Raw genomic sequence first — 21464 nt, 5'->3', positions numbered from 1 at the left:
CTTCCTGATTCTCAACCAGTTACTCATAGACCTTATTCCATGATTGCAAAGGTTACTCAGGAGTCCTTTGTGAGCTGCTTTGTAAAAGCTTTTTGAAAGTCTCTAAGTGCACAGAGCCTTACTTTTTACGGATAATCATGCTTTTTGCTGATCTGCTGGTGAAGGACTTGCCTAGTCCAACTTGTACTAAACAATTCCCCCCCACCCACCCTCATTTGTGTCAAATAAGCATAACTGTGCATAACCTGCACTAAACATATTAAAATTATCTGTCATGAAAATCTGAATTCTCCACTTAGTACTGCATGCTTTGCTTTTCCTGTGCTTCCACAGAACTGAAGTGTGTACGTAGTACTGGGTATTTGAGGACTGTGCTTGATATTTGACACCATAGGTTTAGTTGAAACTGTCTTTAAGGTATGAAATACCTTGGTTTGTTAGAGAACAATCAAATCTATCTAATCATTTCACCATGCATGTTTCACATCCTTCCAAGCTTCAGGCAGCAGTAACTCAAAATTGCTAATAGATAATTAAGAAATTTTGGTTCAGAAGCTGAGCAACTTTTATTGCTATTAGTATGATAAAGAGTATAGAAAACAAAACTCTGTTCAAACAAGCAAACATTTTTAGTTACCTATTTTTAATGTGAAATACGACTTGAGTACTTGAATCTTTCCCTGTTCCTAGGCACGCACAGCCCAATTATTACCGTTTCAAGTTTATTCTTCACCCATTGAAGTCAGTCAATTCTTCAGCTGGCCTCTTTGTGAGCAGGACCACTTTCTTGGCTGGGAGTGAAGCGGAAGGAGAGAGTGGCGGCCCACCTTGTGAATGCAGCTTTCTCAGGAATGCAATTATTCAGGAAATCACTTGAAGATTTACAGCCCCCAGACTGCAACTCAGTAGGGAGGCAAAAGAATTTATAGCCCAGTGTTTGTGCAAAGTGCTGAGGCTCAACAGGAGTCAGAGCAAGGGATTTAGTGACTGTTTAATTGTAGCCGCATAAAGGACAGTTCTGTTTCCACAATGAACTGTGTACGATTATTCATTGCCCTGATGACAGAGGTTCCAGCCCTCAAATGCCACTCTTCTTCTGCTTTGCCTCAGCAAGTATTTCTTTCCCCCTCTTTTGCTGGCAACTTTGAATTTCCTGACTGGGAAATCGTAGCTATCATGGTCTCTGCTGATACAGTAGAAATACTGTATTTTCCCAGCTGAGTTAATTGCTGGTTTGGGGGCAAGGAGGGGAGATTGATGTTTTAGTCTCATAACAATCTGGAAACAGATTGGAGATGCAAGAGAAATCTCTTTTTATTTATTTTATCACCACAGTGAATTTTGCTGCTCATAATAATGTTCTTTATAGTATACCAGGCTCTGCTAGGCATTATCAGAAGTTGGATTTATGCTGATTTGAATGTTACGCAAAGTAGTAACATGAAAAGCATGTGGATCCCAGTGCCGCACATGTTTTCTCCAAATCAATCCCAACTGGAGCGTGAAGATGTAGATTCACTGCCGCTTCTGAAGCCCAGCTGGCTGCACTTGCTGTCACAGCAGTGGGGCCCAAATTGGGCCCTTCTCTAGGAGCTGGAGCAACTTCCAGCAGACCATGGCTGGCACACTTCCACCTCCAGCACCATTTGGGGGGCCCTTCCACAGGTGCCTTCATGACATGCCTGCAATGGGTGCCTTCATTGTGGTGGAACCTTCCCTCTGCCAGTAGAGGCTGAAGGCCAACAAACTGGGATATCCACTCAGGCTCCACCCTCTCTAGCAACACACATTGGGGGTTAGGATTGCAGCCTGTGTCCGTTCTCTCAGGGTGCAATTAAAGCATGCTTCTTTAGCGAAAATACTGTTGAACTCTGTGGCACTTATTTCCAGATATAAACAATTCCTTTTCTGACTGTTTATTTAATTTCTCACAGCACATAAGTATCCTTACTTACTGGAAAGTGCTTAAGGATGCTGTACTTGCATAGAGTCTCATATTAAGGCTGAACGGAATCTAAGGGTTCATTCATACTTGCGCTTGTCCCATGCCTAGAAAGTATGAATCTGAGCAGTTTTCTGTTTGTCCCACACTTTCTTGGCATAGGTCCAAGCGGTTTTGCCCTAGCCCCACTGCTTTCTCCTGGAAATGCTATTCTTTAGTGATAAATTGGAACAAACATCAATCCAGAGAAAATCCAATTGACATTTGCTCTGATTCAGCAGTAAATATTGGGTTTTCCTGGAAGAAAGCGGTGGAGCAAGGGTCTGGATGAGCAAATCTAGATGAGCCCTAAGTGTTATCAGAAGTAATGACGAATATATGAAACTGTCTTACCTTGGCCTTTTAAAATCCTTTAAAAAATAAATTATGGATGCTGTGGATTGAATCTTGGAGCTTCTGCATACAAAGCAAATGCCATTCCACTATATTTTCAGTTGTAATATGTGCTTTATTTTGAAGGGTTTCTTTTCACTTTAGTACGTCATAGCTGTGTAAAACTTACTAGGATGCAATGGCTGTTTACTTTTGAGACCTGTTGAGTGGTATTGATAGGCAAGCCTTAGTTGAAAGGAGGAATTGACCCTTAAGGAAAGTTGAATAAGTGCAAAAGACAACCCACAGTATTAGTAGTTTACATACATTTTGCAGGCACTGGGTACATGTGAAGTTTTAGCTGGAGTTTGGGATCTTGGATATTACAGACCAGTTAGCTTAACATCTGGCCCAGGCAATCTGGTGGAATGTATTGTTAAGGATAAAATAACCAAACATATAGAAGAACAAGCCTTGCTGAACACAACCATCATGGAGGATGTCAGCAACCACAAAGAGGTGATCTGGATGACATAGTGTATTTGAGCTATCAACAAGCTTTCAACAAGACTTAGAAGGAAGACTCCCCCCCCCCCCCCCGTGCTTTTTAACTTATTAATAAATGATCTAGAGTTAGGAGTGAGCAGTGAGCTGACCAAGTTTGCTGATGATACTGAATTGTTCCAAATCATTAAAACAAAAATGTGTTTGTGAAGAGCTCTGAAAGGATCTCTCCAAACTGGTTGAATGGGTGGTAAAACAGCAAATGCAGGTCAATGCAAACAAATGTAAAGTGGTGCATGTTGGGGCAAAAAAATCTTAATTTTGCATATATTCATGGGGTCTGAACTGGCTGGTGGGGTAGTAGTGGCTAGCTCAATGATGATGTTGAAAGTGTGTGGCAGACATGAAATAGGCAAATTCAGTGCTAGGGAAAGGAATTGAGGATAAAATTACTAATATCATAATGATGTTATTCAAATCTATGGTGTGGCCACATTTGAAATATTGTGTATAGTCCTGGTCACCACAGTTTTTATAGGATATTGTAAAGTTACAAAATGTTCAGGAAAGGGCAACCAAAATCATCAAGGAGATGGAGCTGCAGGGTTTGGGACTTTTTAGTTCAGAGAAAAGGCAAGTAAGAGGCAACATGACATAAGTGTATAAAATTATGCATGACATAAAGTGGACAGAGAAAAGTTTTTCTCCCTCTCATAACACTAGAACAAAGCTGAGCATTGGAAGATTCAGGACAGATAAAAGAAAGGGCTTCTTCATGCAACACACCGGCAGTCTTGGGATTCGCTCCCAGAGGAACAAGTGATGGCCACCAACTTATTGTTGTTTAGTCGTTTAGTCGTGTCCGACTCTTCGTGACCCCATGGACCAGAGCACGCCAGGCACTTCTGTCCTCCACTGCCTCCCACAGTTTGGTCAAACTCATGCTGGTAGCTTCAAGAACATTGTCCAACCATCTCTTCCTCTGTCATCCCCTTCTCCTTGTGCCCTCCATCTTTCCCAACATCAGGGTCTTTTCCAGGGAGTCTTCTCTTCTCATGAGGTGGCCAAAGTCTTGGAACCTCAGCTTCAGGATCTGTCCTTCCAGTGAGCACTCAGGGCTGATTTCCTTAAGAATGGAGAGGTTTGATCTTCTTGCAGTCCATGGGACTCTCAAGAGTCTCCTCCAGCACCAGAATTCAAAAGCATCCATTCTTCGGCGATCAGCCTTCTTTATGGTCCAGCTCTCACTTCCATACATCACTACTGGGAAAACCATAGCTTTAACTATGGTTAAAGCTATGGCTAAAGCTATGGTTAAAGCATAGTTAAAGCTATGGCCACCAACTTAGATGGCTTTAAAAGAGAATTAGACAGATTAACGGACAATAAGGCTATCCATGGCTACGAGCCAGGATGACTATGCTTTGACTTCACGCTCAGAGGCAATAGTAGTGCTTCTGAATACCAGTTGCTGGGAACTACACGGAGAGGAGGCTGTTACTGTGTTCGATTCCTGTTTGGGGGCTTCCCAGAGGCACCTGGTTCTGAGAACATGAAGCTGGACTAGATGGGCCATTAGCCTAACCCAGCAGGCTTTTCTTACGTACTTGTCTTTCGTTTGCTTGAGTGGCCTGTGTTGTGGCCTTATTTCATGGATCTCTATGGAAGTATCAGAGGGGGTTGAGTGGTTCTTGATTTTCCAGCCAGTCTGGGAGGGAGGGTGGCACCTGGTGAGGTAGAAGAACTTGCACCCTGCTCATCTCTGCCTGTGGGAGGTGCCATCCCAAAGTAAGGAATGCCTTTAATGAGACAAATGGAAACAGAAAATCATGGTAAGAAAACTTCTGTTTCTCTCTCTGTTAAGTTTCAGTGAACTGCAAAGTGCTGCTACGGTCGCATTCTGAACACACTTCTACATGTAATTTGTGTTTGTTATATGAATTGTGTGTTATAAGAATTATGTGTTTGTTATATGAAATACCGTATTTTTCGCCCTATAAGACGCACTTTTTCCCCTCCAAAAATGAAGGGGAAATGTGTGTGCGTCCTATGGGGCGAATGCAGGCTTTCGCGGAAGCCTGGAGAGTGAGAGGCGTCGGTGCGCACCGACACCTCTTGCTCTCCAGGCTCCAGGAAGCTATCCGCAAGCCTTGCGCACCTGGGGGGAGTTCCCCTGGGCGCGCAAGGCTTGCGGGCGGCAGCCTGCAGCGCGGAACACGGGGCGCCCTTCGGAGGACGCCCCGTGCTTCGCGCAAGTGCCAGCAAGCCTCGCGCACCGGGGGAGAACTCCCCCCCGGCGCGCAAGGCTTGCGGGCGGCAGCCTGCAGCGCGGAACACGGGGCGCCCTTCGGAGGACGCCCTGTGCTTCGCGCAAGTGCCGGCAAGCCTCGCGCACCGGGGGAGAACTCCCCCCGGCGCGCAAGGCTTGCGGGCGGCAGCCTGCAGCGCGGAACACGGGGCGCCCTTCGGAGGACTCCCCGTGCTTCGCGCAAGTGCCGGCAAGCCTCGCGCACCGGGGGAGAACTCCCCCCCGGCGCGCAAGGCTTGCGGGCGGCAGCCTGCAGCGCGGAACACGGGGCGCCCTTCGGAGGACGCCCCGTGCTTCGCGCAAGTGTCGGCAAGCCTCGCGCACCGGGGGAGAACTCCCCCCCCCCGGCGCGCAAGGCTTGCGGCGGCAGCCTGCAGCGCGGAACACGGGGCGCCCTTCGGAGGACTCCCCGTGCTTCGCGCAAGTGTCCGCAAGCCTTCCGCACCGGGGGAGAACTCCCCCCCGGCGCGCAAGGCTTGCGGGCGGCAGCCTGCAGCGCGGAACACGGGGCGCCCTTCGGAGGACTCCCCGTGCTTCGCGCAAGTGCCGGCAAGCCTCGCGCACCGGGGGAGAACTCCCCCCCCCCCGCGCGTAAGGCTTGCGGCGGCAGCCTGCAGCGCGGAACACGGGGCGCCCTTCGGAGGACGCCCCGTGCTTCGCGCAAGTGCCGGCAAGCCTCGCGCACCGGGGGAGAACTCCCCCCGGCGCGCAAGGCTTGCGGGCGGCAGCCTGCCGCCCGGCGCATGGGCGCCCTGCAGCAGAGCGCCCTGGCGCCAGGCAGACATCGGCCAGCCCCACAAGGTCGGGGGACAGCGGGGAGGCGCAGCGCCGCCATCCCACTGTTCCCCGACCTGGTTTTGGGGGGGAAATAAAGGGAAAAAAATTTTTCCTTTATTTCCCCCCCAAAAAAGTAGGTGCGTCCTATGGGACGGAGCGTCCTATGGGACGAAAAATACGGTATGTAATACAAGATTCCTGCATTGCAATAGGTTAGACTTTCTGACCCTCAGGGTCTCTGTGATTCTGACAGTTCTGTGATTCTATGATTCTGTGAATTTTCCAGAGGAGCAGCAATGTTAGGCTGTTTGGGCTGAAGATAATAAAGCGTTTTGTGGCACCTAAAGGATTAATTCTTTATGACGGCATATGCTTTTGTGAGCTAGACTCTTGTCCACATACCTTTACGCCATAAACTTGTCAGTGCTTAATATGTCAAAATATTTGTTGTTTCATCTGAATTAATGAATGAATACTTGAACACTGCAATGTAACATTTAGATTGCCAGCTGGTCTAATAAATATCCTTTTAGTGTGGGAATGCTTGCCTAATTTCTCTACTTTTCTAAGCTTTTTCATAGCTTTTTTAAAAGTCAAAGTTATAATTTCTTGCAAAGCAAAACATTTAAATTGAGCTTTAACTTATAATCAAGTTTTTTTTAACTCCCTGCCATTTTTTATTTGAATCCTCAGTGAACATCAGTCGAATAATACTCAGTACAGAGGTCTCTAAAGAAACTTTCAATTGTTGGTTTTCTAGATGTTGATTCTTTTCTTGTTAGTAAAAAACCAAAACTAACTGTCGTTGAACGTACTTGAGAAACACCTGTAAAGCGCGTTATCCTACTGATTAATGACATAGTTCAGTTGTTACACCAACAAGCACCCTGGTATTTAAACAAAGTAAAGTGGTATAGCATTTTGATTAGCACAGTAAAAGAGAAAACCCAGAATAGAAGATAATTAGTAGTTGGTAGATGCAACACACCAGCCCAGACCTGAAAGAGGAAGAGAGGTATTGAAGCGTACCTGCCGTCTGTTTCAATAAACACATTCCTTTAGGAATGAATCAGAAAACTTAATATATTTGGCTTTTGGACAGCTGCAAAGGCTATATTACCTCAGGGTATGATTTTGACCCTACAGTGGATGTGTTCAGAGCCGAAAGCATTACATCAGCAAGCATCAAATACCAGAAGCTTCACAATAGCAATGTTTGAATGAAATCATACAAAGAATCTCTTCTTTCATAGGGCCTTGATTGTGGGACTACAAGATTGTTTTGCTGAAAAGTGCTCATGAATGTAGGGTGATTTGCCTCCTGGAAGCTCAGGGAGGACCAAAGAACATGTGATGCAGGTGTGGCGGGTATATGATGTGCAAGGGGTTCCAGCCCCCAATATTTAGGGGCAGGGGGCTATGCCCCCCAATATTGAGGGGGGCAGCTACCCCCTTCCCCCACCGGGCGCTCTCCATGTGCCCCAGCCTCCACCCAGGAGCCCACCTCTATGATTTCATGAGGTTCCTGGGGAAAGTGAAGGGAAGTCAACACTTACCGGTACTCCACTAAAGCCCAAGGATACCATATTCATATTCTGGTGCAGTGAATTAACTCTGCATTCTCTCCTTATGAAAGCCCCCTGACTCTCCTCACACCCTTATCTTCTTCAATTTAGGAGAAATCCTACTGCACATTGGTGTTTCAGAGTCCTGGCAGAGAGCTGTATGTAGTTAATAGTAGTCAACATTGTGTTAGATCCTGAATTCATACCCAAAACTCAACAAATGAGCAGCCGCCCTGGATTACTTACTTTTATTTTTGGCGCTGAAATCTGGGATGGATGTTTAAAGAAATCCTCATCTACTACTTGTACCATGAAACATCCACTTCCACCTTACTTGTTTAGCCCAAACTCTCTCAATGGTCTCACAGTTCATTGCAGTATTATAAGGAAGTCTGCAATTGTATGCGACTGGCATTGCATTTATACAGAAACGCCTTCCAAATCCTTACTCACTTATGTGAAACTTAGGTTGGGACCTGATGATTTTTCTTTTGCTACTAATTTCAAAGTTAAGGGAATGGGGCCTAATTCTTTAATTCTTACAGCATTCAGTGAAGCTTTAAAGCTTTAGGGCTCCCCCACCCCTGCCTTACCCTGGCATTATGAACCAGACAAAAGGCTTTAATGGAGTTGAGCCTCTTCAGCTCCAAAGGGTGAATCTTGCTGGTCAAAGGAAATCCCCTTGTCAGAGCCCAGGAGTAAAGGAATGACTGCTCCGTGAATGGAAACCTGAGACAGAAATATGCCACCCCTGGCAAAGAGACAGGATGCCTCCGTCAGATACCTTGCTCTCCCAATATTGTTCATTTGAAAAGAAACAATGGAATCTTTATGTACTCCGAACTTAGCAGCTGTCCCTCAAGAGGAAAGGGTCACGGAGAGTGTTTCCTAATGCTTCTTTAGAGCCTCAGTTACTAAGATGCATCCCTTTGTCTGGGAAATCACAAGTCAAACTTCACACATTACATTTTTAGGTGCACACTTGTGAACAAGATCCAGACAAATGTGGAAAGATTTATCATACAGAGATTGAGGACTGGCTGAAACTCTCTGTAGACTAGTTGTTGTTGTTATTATCCTGTCCATCTGGCTGGGTTTCCCCAGTCACTCTGGGTGGCTTACAGCATATAGATGGCCCTTGGGGTCCCTTCCAACCCTACAGTTTTATGATTCTATGACTTTATGCTCACTAGCAAATGCAGGTTCTCTACCACGAAATGGGTGGAATGGCCCTTCTGCATTTCTTTAGTCCCAGGACAGTTTTAATCAAGAGTATTGACAGGCACAAACCAGAGTGGTTCTCGTTCTATAACATTTTTTTAGTTATTTTTGCATTACTTCTTTGAATGATAGTTGATATATCTGTTAAAGCCATCCCAACAATTCCAAAATATTAACATTGCTTTATTTCAGTTTTAAAATACTGTATATGGAGGGGGGAGCAAGCGACCATAATATGAGCACTATCATCATGTTTGAACATGATCAGGGTAAGGGAAGCTTGTCACTTCCTGTTAAAATTCTAGCAATTTGCTGGTAATGAATTACCATTCTCAGGGTTTGGCAGCGTGATAACAAAATCAGTCATTCAAAAATGTGAAGGGTCTACTTTCCTAGCCCTGCAGTATATTTGAAAAAATTGATATAACATTTCTAGGAATGAGTTCAGCAACTGATGACAGTAGTCAGAGGAATATGTTCAGAACTAGTTTTGTGATCTATGTTAATTATTTGTACTCATAAGACAGTATTGATTCTGAAACTTTTGTTGGTTCTAAAATAGAACATAACTTTTTTATTACCCATTGTCGTCTTGTTTTACTATGAGTCAACTGCTACATTAATTTACCACATTTTTCTGTTATACTAAAAGGTGGTTAAATCTGCACAAATGTTAATAGCATAATACGAGGCAAATATATTTCACTTAGTTTGCTTTCTCTCTTTTTTACAGAGCAATTATACCGGCCTTATTTTTTACCATGAAGGATGGCCGTTGTGCATCCATGAGAAGATCATAGTGCAACTGGCGTCTCTCCACAAAGCCCGTTTAAAACCAGGAGACTTTTACTTCCAGATTGTGCCGGTGAGAAAGCAGTCAGTCAACCTAGTGTTAAAATGCCTCTCCAGACATGGGCAAGGAATGGAAGAGCTTGTTGTACCTGAAACCATGTACGGATATATTTTCACAATAGAGTTTTTGGAAAATGTAAACAGTAAACTGAATGGCTGTCCTTTGCAGAGCTGCTTGCTGACTACAGGCCCAGCCATATATAGGACACCGTGGAAAAATATTGTGAACCCTATATTTGTCCCTACAGCTGAAACAATTCTGCAGACATATTCCAAAAGCTCTCTGCTTGAAAAATTGATCAGCAACAGTCCTGATGCTAAAGCTATGACACAGACAATGGAAAGCAACAGCTCACATGAGAGTTCGACCTCTAATGATACCTGTTCCACCGTGATAGAGGTACCGCTTGCAGGCAACTGTGGAAACCAAGGTGATGATGATTCTGAAACACAAACCCCAGCACCCCAAGCTGAGCATGGAACTATTGATGAAGCAGATCCAAGAGCACTTTCAGTTGCAGACCAAGCCATCAAGGAACCAAAAATGACATCTGAATTGACGCCTGATTTGTTTAAAGATTCAGCAACTCCTCCACTAGTGAAAAGGAATGGCCCCAAAAGCATATCCTTCAGCACAGACCTGAGCAGCCCATGTCAAAGAGGGCGGGATTCTCTGTATTTTGAAACAAAGCGATTGTTTAGAAAGTCTTATATAGAAGCTTTGCAAAACCCAATGAGTCTTGGCTCCAGCTCTGAGGAATCCATTGCAGAAGACGAACCGTCAGAGCATGTCATGAGACAGGTGGAGAATGAGTGCAGGGTCACTGAAAAAACATGTGAAAACGATGTTTGGCAAGAAAGCTGTTGGTCTGAAAGAATTTCAAAACAGGAGGAAACAAGACAGACAGTTAGATTTGGGAATCGTTCCCAGGCCTCTGAAAAATGGACTGTATCTCATGAAACAGCATGTAGCAGGTCAGGTTCAAGAAGGTCACGGTCTTTAGACAGGACGCATAAGAGCTCACAGAGTGAAGATTATAAATCCAGGGTGCCCTCAGATGGAGTGTTCAGTGAAAATCCCCCCAAAATCATAAATGGGCATTCTCCAAGATCTGAGAGACTGGAGTCACATATTCATGAATTCATTTCTACAAAAAGCAAAGAGGATGAAGGTAAAACAGATGCAAAGTAGATATCTCACTTATTCTTATTTAGTCATTCTGTTTAAACCATGCTAACCAGTGTGCCTTTAGTTATTTTATTTTAGCTTGGAAGCATAGGTGCTATTTATGTTTATTTGTGGGGTGGCGGGGTTTCCCCCCCCCCCCCTGCTGATATCCTGCTATATTCTGAGAGTTCAAAGATAAGATTGTGGCTTTGAATGATGTAAATAGATCTATAACATTAAGCATACCAGCAGCAGAACAAACAGAGCTAGGAAATGGAATGGCAGTGGGATAAATGGAGGTAGGCAACAGAAGAACAGCAACTACAGAGCTATCTATCCTGTGTTAGCAATTCTGATAACTCAAGGTTTAAAGTCACCATAGGCACAGTCTAAAGTGTTGGGAAATCAGTGGGATTTTACTTGCACTGAACCTGTGCATGTGATTCAGGACCACTTACCACATGACATTATGCACAGGATAAAGGAAAAACAAAGTTTACACCACTGCATGTGAAAATCACAGCCCCCCCCCCCCCCCATATCTGGGTACATTTGCATTGATAAATGCTATGTATGAGGCATGGATGACTGACTGGACCAAAGAGCTATCATCAGTGGGAATTTATTTTGTTTCTTTTCTGGATATCAATGAGCTAAAAAGATTTCTGGTCTTCATCTGCCTTCTCTAGATCCTCTTTCCCCCTCTTCATCCCCTCTTCTTAACCACTCACTGCTCTTTGTAGCCACTCTTTGTGGGTGTTAGGTCACATCATTTTCCATAGCGGAAAACCACACTCCCTTGAGGTATCCATTTGGTCCAGTAGCTGGGGGGAGCCACAAAGGTCCTGGAGAAACCCATATTACAAATAAGTTTTCTTATAAAGTGTTTTATGTGATGCTAGATAAACCTGACTTCATTAGACAGAAGAGTATATTGGCCATATGCATATGTAAATGTATATATACGTGTACACACACCCTGTATTTAACAGTCTTCACCCCCATGCTGCATTCCTGCACAAAAGCCTCTTCTGTGTTTCCATAATTCCAACCTGTATGCAGCAATTTATACACATTTAGAATTGTCAGGTGTTTACAATATGCATGAGGAAATAACGCTGTTTCCTATTGCTTTGTAGGAAGTAGGAAAATAACATTCATGTTAGAAGCTGATGATATGTGAAGCATCGCTGAAACTATTTTTAACCAGTTGGGTGTTCAGAAAAGTCCAGATTCCCAAGCTTCAAATTTAGGCAGATCTGTTTGTTTAATGTAGGGGAATGATGCTTTTGCAATATTATCTTCCCTTTGCAGATGAGGCAAGGATGTCAGAGCCACAATTCAATGAGTTCCATAGTATCTCAAAACAATCACTAAATGCAAAGTCCCCCGATCCTCAGTTCCTGGCTTTGGCAAGTTAATTCCCCCCCCTCCCCTTTTTACAGGATTTCACTTTGGGTTTAGGTCAGAACCAACTTCAGAAGTTGTTGGCTGTTCTAAAAGAAAATATTTCTTGTGCCAAGAGCAATATCATATACAGTAATTTTTTAGCATAGCATTTTGCAAATGCTAAATCTTTAGAATATAACATACTATTTTATCTACTGACATTTAGCAACTACACTATAACAATTGGCTGTCAAGTTGTGTGAAGGTATCATATGGTTTTCAGTTTCTCCTAGATTTCAGCAGAAATTTCTTAAGAAATTAGGAGATTTTTTTAAAACAGTAATCATGAAAAACCAACCATATAGCATTTTGGTCATTTAATACACTTATTCTTGTATTGGCCTGTTCAGAAGCCATTTAAATGAATGGATGGAGATTTAAGAAGATTTAGGTTGCAATCCTATGCATATTTATATTGAACTCAAATATAAATTACAAGCAAAAATACACGTGATAGGCTGTTAGTCCCACTGACTTCCATCAGATAGAACTGATTTAAGATGCAATCCTATGCAGACTTCCATGAGAAGTCAATATACAGGCATGTATAGGATTGCACTTAGATAACTACTTTTCTCTGCAAAGTTCTTGCTTCTCAGTCAGTATCCAAGTGGAACTGTGCAGTCAGAAGGGCTGAGCGCATATTATGTTCAAAGGCTAAGGCACGAAAGCTGTGGGTTGTTTTTTTAATGTATCTATAGTGTCCTGCAAGAAATCAAGCTCGACTTAAATTTCATCACCGTGTAACGCTTTACAAAATCACTTTTCAAAAGTGAAAATTGGCTTCTCTTTCCAAAGGGAAGAGAGAAAGATCTTGTTGGAGAGGGTGCAACGCTGTGGGATCCCTGATCCAAGTGGGGTGGGACTGTTTCCAGAAACATTCTTTCTGGCAAAATATGTCCCCTGAAATTTCTATTAAAATCATTCATAATTTGATTGTGAATCCTAAATTAGCCCTTTTTGTCACTTGAGAGCAATTGTAACCCTAAGGTTTCATTTCAAACTCTTGTCTCTGTCTCTACCTGGAGATAGCTGCCAGGTAGGAAACAGGAGAAAATTTTACTTTGCTTTCCAGGTATGCTTCTGTTTGGGAAGCAGCACTTTCCATCACAGCAGTGTTGTAAATGGACAGGCAAAGAGGAACAAATCTCTAGACACATGGTCTTTGTTTATTGTTCACATGGCTACGTCAGCACAGCTGTTACAACCCCCTATGTCACATGTGTGTGGACTAATTAACCAGTGAAACTATTATGCGTGTTCCTTAATTTTACTTTATGCAATTGACAATCCAATAATATGTACTCCATGTGGTTTTTTGGCTGTGTTTATGGTGTTACACTTGAAAACCAATAAAACACATTTTTTTAAAAAAGAGAGAGAGAGAGGGTGGAGACTCTAAGCTGTCTTCTTTCACATCACTAGTATTTTCTCCAGACCTCGGAGACTCCAGAATTGATTTTCGGGATTACGAGTCTACTGTAAATTCACCACCCCTGCTGCATTGCCCTGAGAATGAGCTGCTGTCTGCAAACACTGGGGACCCCAGACGCTTGTTATCACACCAGTTGCTTGAGGTTAATCAAGAATTACTGCAGTCTGGAGTCATTTCTCTGTGTGGTATGTAGTACATAGTAGCGAAAAGTTAATGGTGTGTAAGCATGTACGAACTTTACGGAGATCTCTTATTGCATGTCAGGGGGGGGGTGTGCTTCCCATGATCTGTCTCAGCACAGTTGGGCTAACCGGGTAAGGGGAATAGGCAGGAGACAAGGGAAGTTCTGCAAAAAGTACTCTAGAAATGATGTGCTCCGTGCAACAAAAACATTCAAATTGAAAAATGTAGGCCTTTTTGTCTTCAAGCAGGCAGCACTGACCCTACCTCCAAGAATCCTTCTTTCAGAGAGGGAATACCATCATATAAAAACGAGCTTATCTTCTCACTATCTGAAGGAAGAATCCAGGCTACTGCTGCCTGTTTCTAAAATGTAAACCTTTTGGTTTTCATTTTGGAAATATTTATTGTTGTTGCAGCAGCAGCATAACAACTGGTGTCTCTGTTAGGAGAAAGCGATGCTGTTCCTTTATGCATTTCCTAGGGCAAAGGGACGCGTGTGGGAGGAGGGAGGGAGGGAGATGTCCCCCAAGTAAAGGGATGAAGGTTCCCCACAAAGGGATCTGTTACGCTCTGTTCCCCCTTAGCTTTCGAAAGGAGCCACTTCTACCCATGCAGGCAAAGTGATTTGGTTTGTGGGAAAGAAGACACTCAAGAGGTGTAGGACATTATTACAGAGGATTCATTTATATATATGATTTTTCCATAGGAAACAGGGATCGTGGTGGAAGAGCAGTTGTGCAGGTCTGCATGAGTAATAGTGCTTGGTTAAGTGAACCTTTGAGAGTCAAGGAGCTCACACAACTTCTAGTGTATTTCCACAGTATTCCCAGGTAAGAAGCAGCAGCAACTGTTCATGTTTTTGGTGTAACATTCATGCCAGTAGCGCAGAGGAGTTAAGACTCAAGTTTTATCAAGGGCCTAGAATAATAGCTTGCTTGAAACAGAAGAACTACTGAAAACCACTATATAGGGTGTAATAGTAGCTAAATACAGCAGAGAGTAGGACTCCCATTCCTATGCTGTGGGTGAGAGGGGCTTCAGTGAGGATGCGAGGCTGCCCCAGCTGAGTACAAGTACAAGAGTGTGGCCAGCCTGGTGTGAATGTTTCACACTGTGGTTATTTCATTTATTATTATTATTTATTTCTTGTACCCCACCCATGTGACTCGGTTGCCCCAACCACTCTGAATGAGAACCATTAGGGAACATTGCAAGGATCAGTGCGGATCTCCATGTGCTGCCTCTCAACTAGTTTGGCACATGTACAAATGATTACAGGTGCACCGGTTCTTTCGGGGTGAATTAGATGGTGTCCCTTGAAGTTCTGTTTTATGCAACAGCCCTTGTCATCCATTTCTCTTGATGCTGAAGCATCTGCATAAGAACATAAGAATAGCCCTGCTGGTTCAGACCAATGGCCCATCTGGTCTGGCGTTCTCTTCTCACAGTGGCCAACTGGATGCCTATGGGAAGAATGTGAGCACAAGAGCAATCTTCTCCCACCCGCCCTGCAGTTTCCAGCAACTTGTTTTTGGAAGCATTGCTGCCCCCCCCCCCAACTGTGGAGGTAGAGCATAGCCATCATGGCTAGTAGCCATTGGCAGCCCTCTCCTTCTCCATGAATTGGTCTAATCCTCTCTTAAAGTCATCCAAGTTGGTGGCTGCCACTGTTGCATAGTTTGACTATGAAAAAGTCATTTCTTTTCTCTGTCCTGAATCTCCCAACATCCGGCTTTGTTGGACATCCACGAGTTGTAGTGTTAGGAGAAGGAGAAGAACTTTTCTCTATCCGCTTTATCCATGCCATACATAGTTTTATAAACTTCCATCCTATCTCCTCTTACTCACCTTATCTCTAAACTAAAAAGTCCCCAATGCTGCAACTTTTGTTCATAAGGCACTTGCTCCCTCCCCCTTACTCATTTGGGTGGCCCTTTTCTGAACCTTTTCCAACTCTACAATATCTTTTTTTTAGGTGAGGACACCAGAATTGTACACAGTATTCCAAGTTCAGTTGCATCATAGATTTCAGCATTATGATACCAGCAGTTTTATTTTCAGTTCCTTTCCTAATAATCCCTAGCATGGAATTTGCCTTTTTCATGGCTGCTGCATGGTGTAAATTGCTATTTAATCTTCCTCTGTGCTCATTATGGCCACGTATTTCATTTTCATTTTACAGTGGTACCTCGGGTTAAGAACTTAATTCGTTCTGGAGGTCCGTTCTTAACCTGAAACTGTTCTTAACCTGAGGTACCACTTTAGCTAATGGGGCCTCCCACTGCCACCGCACGATTTCTGTTCTCATCCTGAAGCAAAGTTCTTAACCTGAGGTACTATTTCTGAGTTAGCGGAGTCTGTAACCTGAAGCTTCTGTAACCTGAAGCGTCTGTAACCTGAGGTACCACTGTACTTTTAAACATTTTTTAAGTGTGGTTTAAATAACTTCCTCTTATATCTTTCAGAAAGGATGCCCGTTCTTTGGGGCTACTTATTTTAGTGGATGCCCGCAAAAGTCAGAATGTAGCTGTCCTCTTCAAAGCTTTTACAGCATTACAGGTATGTATGTATTTAGCATCACAAACTAAAAGAAGGATATCATTCTAATTATTATGTGTCCATCTGGTCCAGGGACAATGAACAGTATTTCTTCTTTTGAAGCCAGGGCATTTTCAGTAGGCCTTTTCTGTTGATAATCTGAAATCTACTAGCATTAAGCTTCAGGGTATTCAGTTTATGCTACTTATAGTGGTGGGGGTAAGAATGGTTGTTTTATACCCATTTGCTAGTGTTCATTCTCATTCTTTGGCCTGGAACTATAAAAGGCTAGCACTATGGATTCTTCTTTAGCGATCACTCGTAGCTGAGTAAGATTGTCTTTCATAAACACGGTTTTAACAATGAGTCCGTAAGTGATAGTGGAGGCTAATTCTGGAGCCACACGTCCTTCATCCTGAAAGCATTGCATGTGACATGTTTTCCAACATTTGTAGCCCCCTACTGAATGTCATGGGGTTTCAACAGCATTCTTCGGCTAACATACTTACAGGTTTTGGAGAAATATGTTCTGGGTAAAGCATCTGGTAGTAGGTAATCAGGTACTTTGTGGTCTCCAAGTCATTATGTAGGTGGGGAAGCTAATTATTGTTCAGTTCACAGCAATATAATTATCTCACTAAGCTGACTTTAGTATTTTCTATACACCTACAATATGACAGGCATATTTCCGTGTGGAAAAGCAAGTCATCACAAGAAGTTGAATTAAATTCTGAAAGCAAGACAGTTTGTCTTGGCACAGTGTATTAGCAAACTCTGGCCTCGGCTGAAAGTAGTTGAATAATGCTGTTATTTATTATAATCCCTTTCTTTGTAAGGATCTGGCATTTTCCATATATTAACTCCACCTTTGATTTTTTTTTTTTAATTAATTCATAGTGCATCAAAGTTTGTATCTACAATAATGTAAAGGGCATTTCCTAAAAAAAAGTTTGTTCTGTACATTTTTTTATGAAGTGAGGGTTTAAATGATGTCTTTATGTCTTTATCTGCTCCCTTCCTTGAAGAAAAAATGTGTTTTGGAAACAATTCAATTTTATAATGTTCATAATTTTAGTTACACAAATTAAATGCAGTTTGGCTCTCTGCGGATTCTGGTGAACTTGAAGAAGGTGGGGTGTGTAACATTGACCATACTATATTTGATTATAATGATGTGGGTGAGGACAGCAACATTTCCAGCATTCCTTTTTGAGTTAAAACTTTGAACACTGCCCAGCCAAAGTTAAGTACTTTAATGACAGGTGTTGGTCGCTCTTAGCTGCACTCCCTCTGGCTCCATCCCTGAGCCACCAGCTACCACCAGGCTCTCTGCCTTAAGATTCACCACCATATCTGAGTCTCAGGAGACCTACCAGCCATATTTACCTTCTGCAAGTGAGGCAATGGAGGTGTCAATCCAGTTGTTTATGCCAGTTTCAGGTTTTGGGGGCCCTTGGACATCTCCCTATGAGCACACTCCTCCTCCTCCTCCTCGCTGTTACCCAGTCCCACACCACTCCCAGAGAGAGAGAGAGAGAGGACAAGATGTGCAGATGTTCCTGCTGCTTCTCCTTGCTTTCTCAAAAGGAGCAGGTGACAACATCAAAAAGAATACTCTGCTTACTGTAACTACGTCTGCTAGAGTCTTTTGTGTGAAATACAAAACACATTTATATTAAGGTCAGTGGGGCTTCTGGAGTACAGTGGTACCTCCGGTTACGAACTTAATTCGTTCCATAGATCTGTTCTTAACACAAAACTGTTCTTAATATGAGGCGCGCTTTCGCTAATGGTGCCTCCCACTGCTGGCATGTCGCCAGCACACAACTTCCACTCGCATCCCAGGGCAAAGGTCGCAACCCAGGGGCATCTCCTTCCTGGTTAGCGGAGCACATTACCCAAAGCATACGTAAGGAGGACGGTACGTAACCCGAGGTTCCACTGTGCTGGAATTATCTGCTGACTGTCTTTCCAGTCTGAATCCTCCTCAGTGATTGCTGCTGCTGTTGGTTTTTGCTGTTGGTTTTTCTTAATTCTTATTTCAAATAAGGTGTGCATATTGTATTTCATCAAATTCATTTTGTTTTTAGAATGCCGTTCCTCATTCCATTCATAGTGTTCTGATCTTGACTGATAAGGAATCTGCCTTTAAGCCTGACAAAGAAGTTGCATTTCAGGTATATATATATATTTAAACAGAATTTTAAATATGGAAAGCTCATGTGAATTACGCAACAGTTATCCTGCAGTAAGCGCCTCTGCTATGTTGCTCTCAGGAAGCCAGACAGCATTGGTAACTAGCTTCACAACAACAAAACCTTCTGAGGTCAAAGGAGCCTGAGTAAGGACTGGCTAATGTCAAGCTAAATGTGTGACCCTCTGTGTGTCTTTTTTCTCCTTGAGGGATAGTGTCCCTTTAAAGCAAGGGTGAGAGCCCTAGGACCCAGGGGCCAGATGTGATCCTCCAGACCCACCTGTCTAGACCTTGATCTTCTCCCTGGTCCTCCCCCCTCACTGACCCTGCTCTTGAGTGTTCTGGCCTGGTTGGAATGTGTCCTTGAGCTCTGACCTTGCCTCTTGCCTGTCTGGATGGAAGGCAGAGAGCTGTGTGTGAGTGACATCGACACAAGGCTACTTTAGAAAGCTCAAATGGGCATTAGTTGCTTTGCCTATTTTTGCTTCTGGCTTTGCGCACAAATGGCACATGTCCCTCAGATGGTTGCCCAGAAGAGGCTGGGAAAGGTTCTCTGCCCCTCTGCAGAGAAGAGAGTCAGATTGCTATGTCAGGCTATTTGGTGGGTATCTTCCCTCATTCACCAAGCACTTCATTCAGTGACTTCTCCCTGAAGGGGTGGGTACACTGATGTCATTACTTTTCCACTTTATGCCAGTACTCAGATAATGCAAATTCCCCTTCCTGAAGAATTTGGTAAAAGGGAAACCCCATATATGAAGAAAGCCTCCAGGCTACTTTTTGACCAGCTGCAATTCCTTGAGATTATGTGAAAGGTGCATTGCTAGGCATCCAGCAAGCATTCTGGGACTTGGTTTTCTTTTGTTTGACACAATGCAAATCTCATTCAAAAGTTTGGTGTCTACAAATTTTATATAGGTGTTAACTTTGTTTGACAGTGTGAAGTTCTCACATCGCTCAAGGCTTTGCATAGATTCATTGACTGTACCCAACTGACAGCAGAGTTTGATGGAACATTCCCTTATAGTCATAATGACTGGATATGCTTTCGAAGGGTGAGTTAAGGTTTGGAACTATTTTTAATGGTGCTTTCTGAAACAATTTTTGATTGCCTTGGTTAACATTTAGTTTGTCATAAAAGTTAGTTGTTAATAATATTTACCGGAATCAAGAATGATCCAGGTAAACATTCTTAGGTCAATTCAGGGATCATCTCAGATTGTGGCTGAGAAGTCTTACCTAGGATTTGGCATGTTGTTTGGAAATGACAAACCGCAATTACAGCCATTTCTCCATTTCCAGAGGCTGTTGCACAATAGAGATGAAAAACAAAAGCAGACTGCTCTAAATCATGGTTTGTTTATAGTATTTTGGAAATTCAAACTATGGCTTGTGTAATGGTTCTAGGGGTTGCTCGTGTGTAAATCGGCGCCACACCTGGGTGGGTTGCCTGAGTGAACCCTTTCTGTCTGGACAGCCACTCGCCCGTGGCTGTCTCAATTGCTGGCAGAATCTGTCAGTGGGTGTTTCTTGAACTTCTTCCAGCATAAAAGTTCTTTGATGCCTAGTCGCCGCCTACTCTCCCTGGGTGGAAGCCTTCTGCGCAGGGAGGGTGTGGGCAGCGGAGGACCTGTGCTCTCCCCGCTGGTCCCCGGCGAGGAGTCTTGGACCTCGCCGATTCCCCCATCTGCCCCCCTCCTCCACTGGTCCTACGCTGATTTCCTTCCCCAGAAGATGTGCTGCTTCTCTCCCTCCCGGGACGCTCTCCAGAATCCCTCTGGAGCCCTCCCTCTCCCTCTGGCTCCGATGGCAGTTCCCTGACAGCTTGCATTGTGAATTACGCGTGCTGCAAGCCATGGCTTGCTGTGATGTCTGAACTAAGCCAGTGAATCTTCCTTTTAAAAAAAAAGGATATAGAAAAAAGAATGTGCAGATTGAGTGGGCTGTCATGACCACCACAGTGGGGAAAAACCCTTATCAGATCAGCTATAGTTTTTTCACCACAGTGCCTTAGGGATTTGCAAAGGTGTTGAACTCTATAAATGTAATTCATATTGAGACAAGATTTATGGTGGTATGACCCATGTCTTCGAATACTGATTGTACCACACAGCTCTAAAGAGGGGTGGAGGGTGATTTGCAGTGGACACATCATGCTGAAACTCTCCCCCAACAACATTTCTTCTGACCCAGATGTGTTTCAGGTCTTGAGACATCTGGCTGGGTTTCCCCAAGCCCACTGCCCCTCTGCTTTAATGCTCCAGTATGATAGGTAACCAATTTAAACTCCTATATGATCCTCTCATAGTCAAGTAAGCAGCCTTTCTGAGCATCTGGATCCTGGTTATTAGAAAAATGTGGACAGGACAAATGTTTAATTCAGGTCACTGGATATGACCTGAATTAAAAACAACCAACCTGTTTATGACTTGTTGTTTGTGTGTCCTAAGAAACACATGGTGCAAGCTAAGGAGGCAATACTAACTCTCAACATTGGTGGACATTATTGCTGAACCAGTTTGGAAAGAGAGTAAACTGAAATTTAACGAAATCTATAGCTTATTATTTCCATGGACTCTTAATAATATACCTCATGTTGCAATTTTGTGCATGTGGACACATCCTATCATAAGCACAGCTCATCAGTACTATCATATAACTGTGAAAATGCTATTTTCTGTTTCGTTTTAACCATTTATTGTGCTTGTACTTCCAGAAACTTGAGCCATTTATTACAAACTGCAAAGAGGCCCTTGTTTGCTTGCAATACTCTTTATGTTCACTCAGCAATATTCAGACGCCAAGTACTGCACAAGTGAGTATTGGTCTTGTTCAGTGTTTTTAAATGTAGCACCAGCTGCACTTAACTGAGTTTGAAACACTGCTTGCTGGGAGAAGTAAACAGAGCTATTGATAGGAGTCTCCGGGTTCCAATCTTGCCTCTCCCACAAGTTCA

At 43.4% G+C, this 21464-nt stretch overlaps 1 protein-coding gene across 9 annotated transcripts in view; it reads left to right on the top strand.

Annotated features, from left to right (window-relative positions):
- Positions 1 to 21464, top strand: part of PLEKHG4B (pleckstrin homology and RhoGEF domain containing G4B) — a 104374-nt gene that overhangs the window by 48685 nt on the left and 34225 nt on the right. For 8 of the 9 annotated variants that reach the window (XR_014503938.1, XM_083407374.1, XM_083407376.1 and 5 more), the window contains 7 exons: positions 9423 to 10713; positions 13584 to 13778; positions 14483 to 14606; positions 16242 to 16335; positions 18405 to 18491; positions 19447 to 19563; positions 21225 to 21323. Coding sequence is in view for 8 of the 9 variants with exons in the window: in XM_083407372.1 (XP_083263498.1) it covers positions 9423 to 10713; positions 13584 to 13778; positions 14483 to 14606; positions 16242 to 16335; positions 18405 to 18491; positions 19447 to 19563; positions 21225 to 21323 (2007 nt within the window). In the remaining variant the exon portion in view is untranslated. The remainder of the gene's footprint in view (positions 1 to 9422; positions 10714 to 13583; positions 13779 to 14482; positions 14607 to 16241; positions 16336 to 18404; positions 18492 to 19446; positions 19564 to 21224; positions 21324 to 21464) is intronic. The other variant, XM_083407373.1, reaches the window with a different exon arrangement.

Source organism: Podarcis tiliguerta (genome assembly GCF_965153285.1).
Source record: "Podarcis tiliguerta genome assembly, chromosome: 13".
Lineage (NCBI taxonomy): Eukaryota > Metazoa > Chordata > Lepidosauria > Squamata > Lacertidae > Podarcis > Podarcis tiliguerta.
The sequence above is the reverse complement of the archived record's forward strand: the minus strand, read 5'-3'. Positions and strand labels throughout refer to the sequence as shown.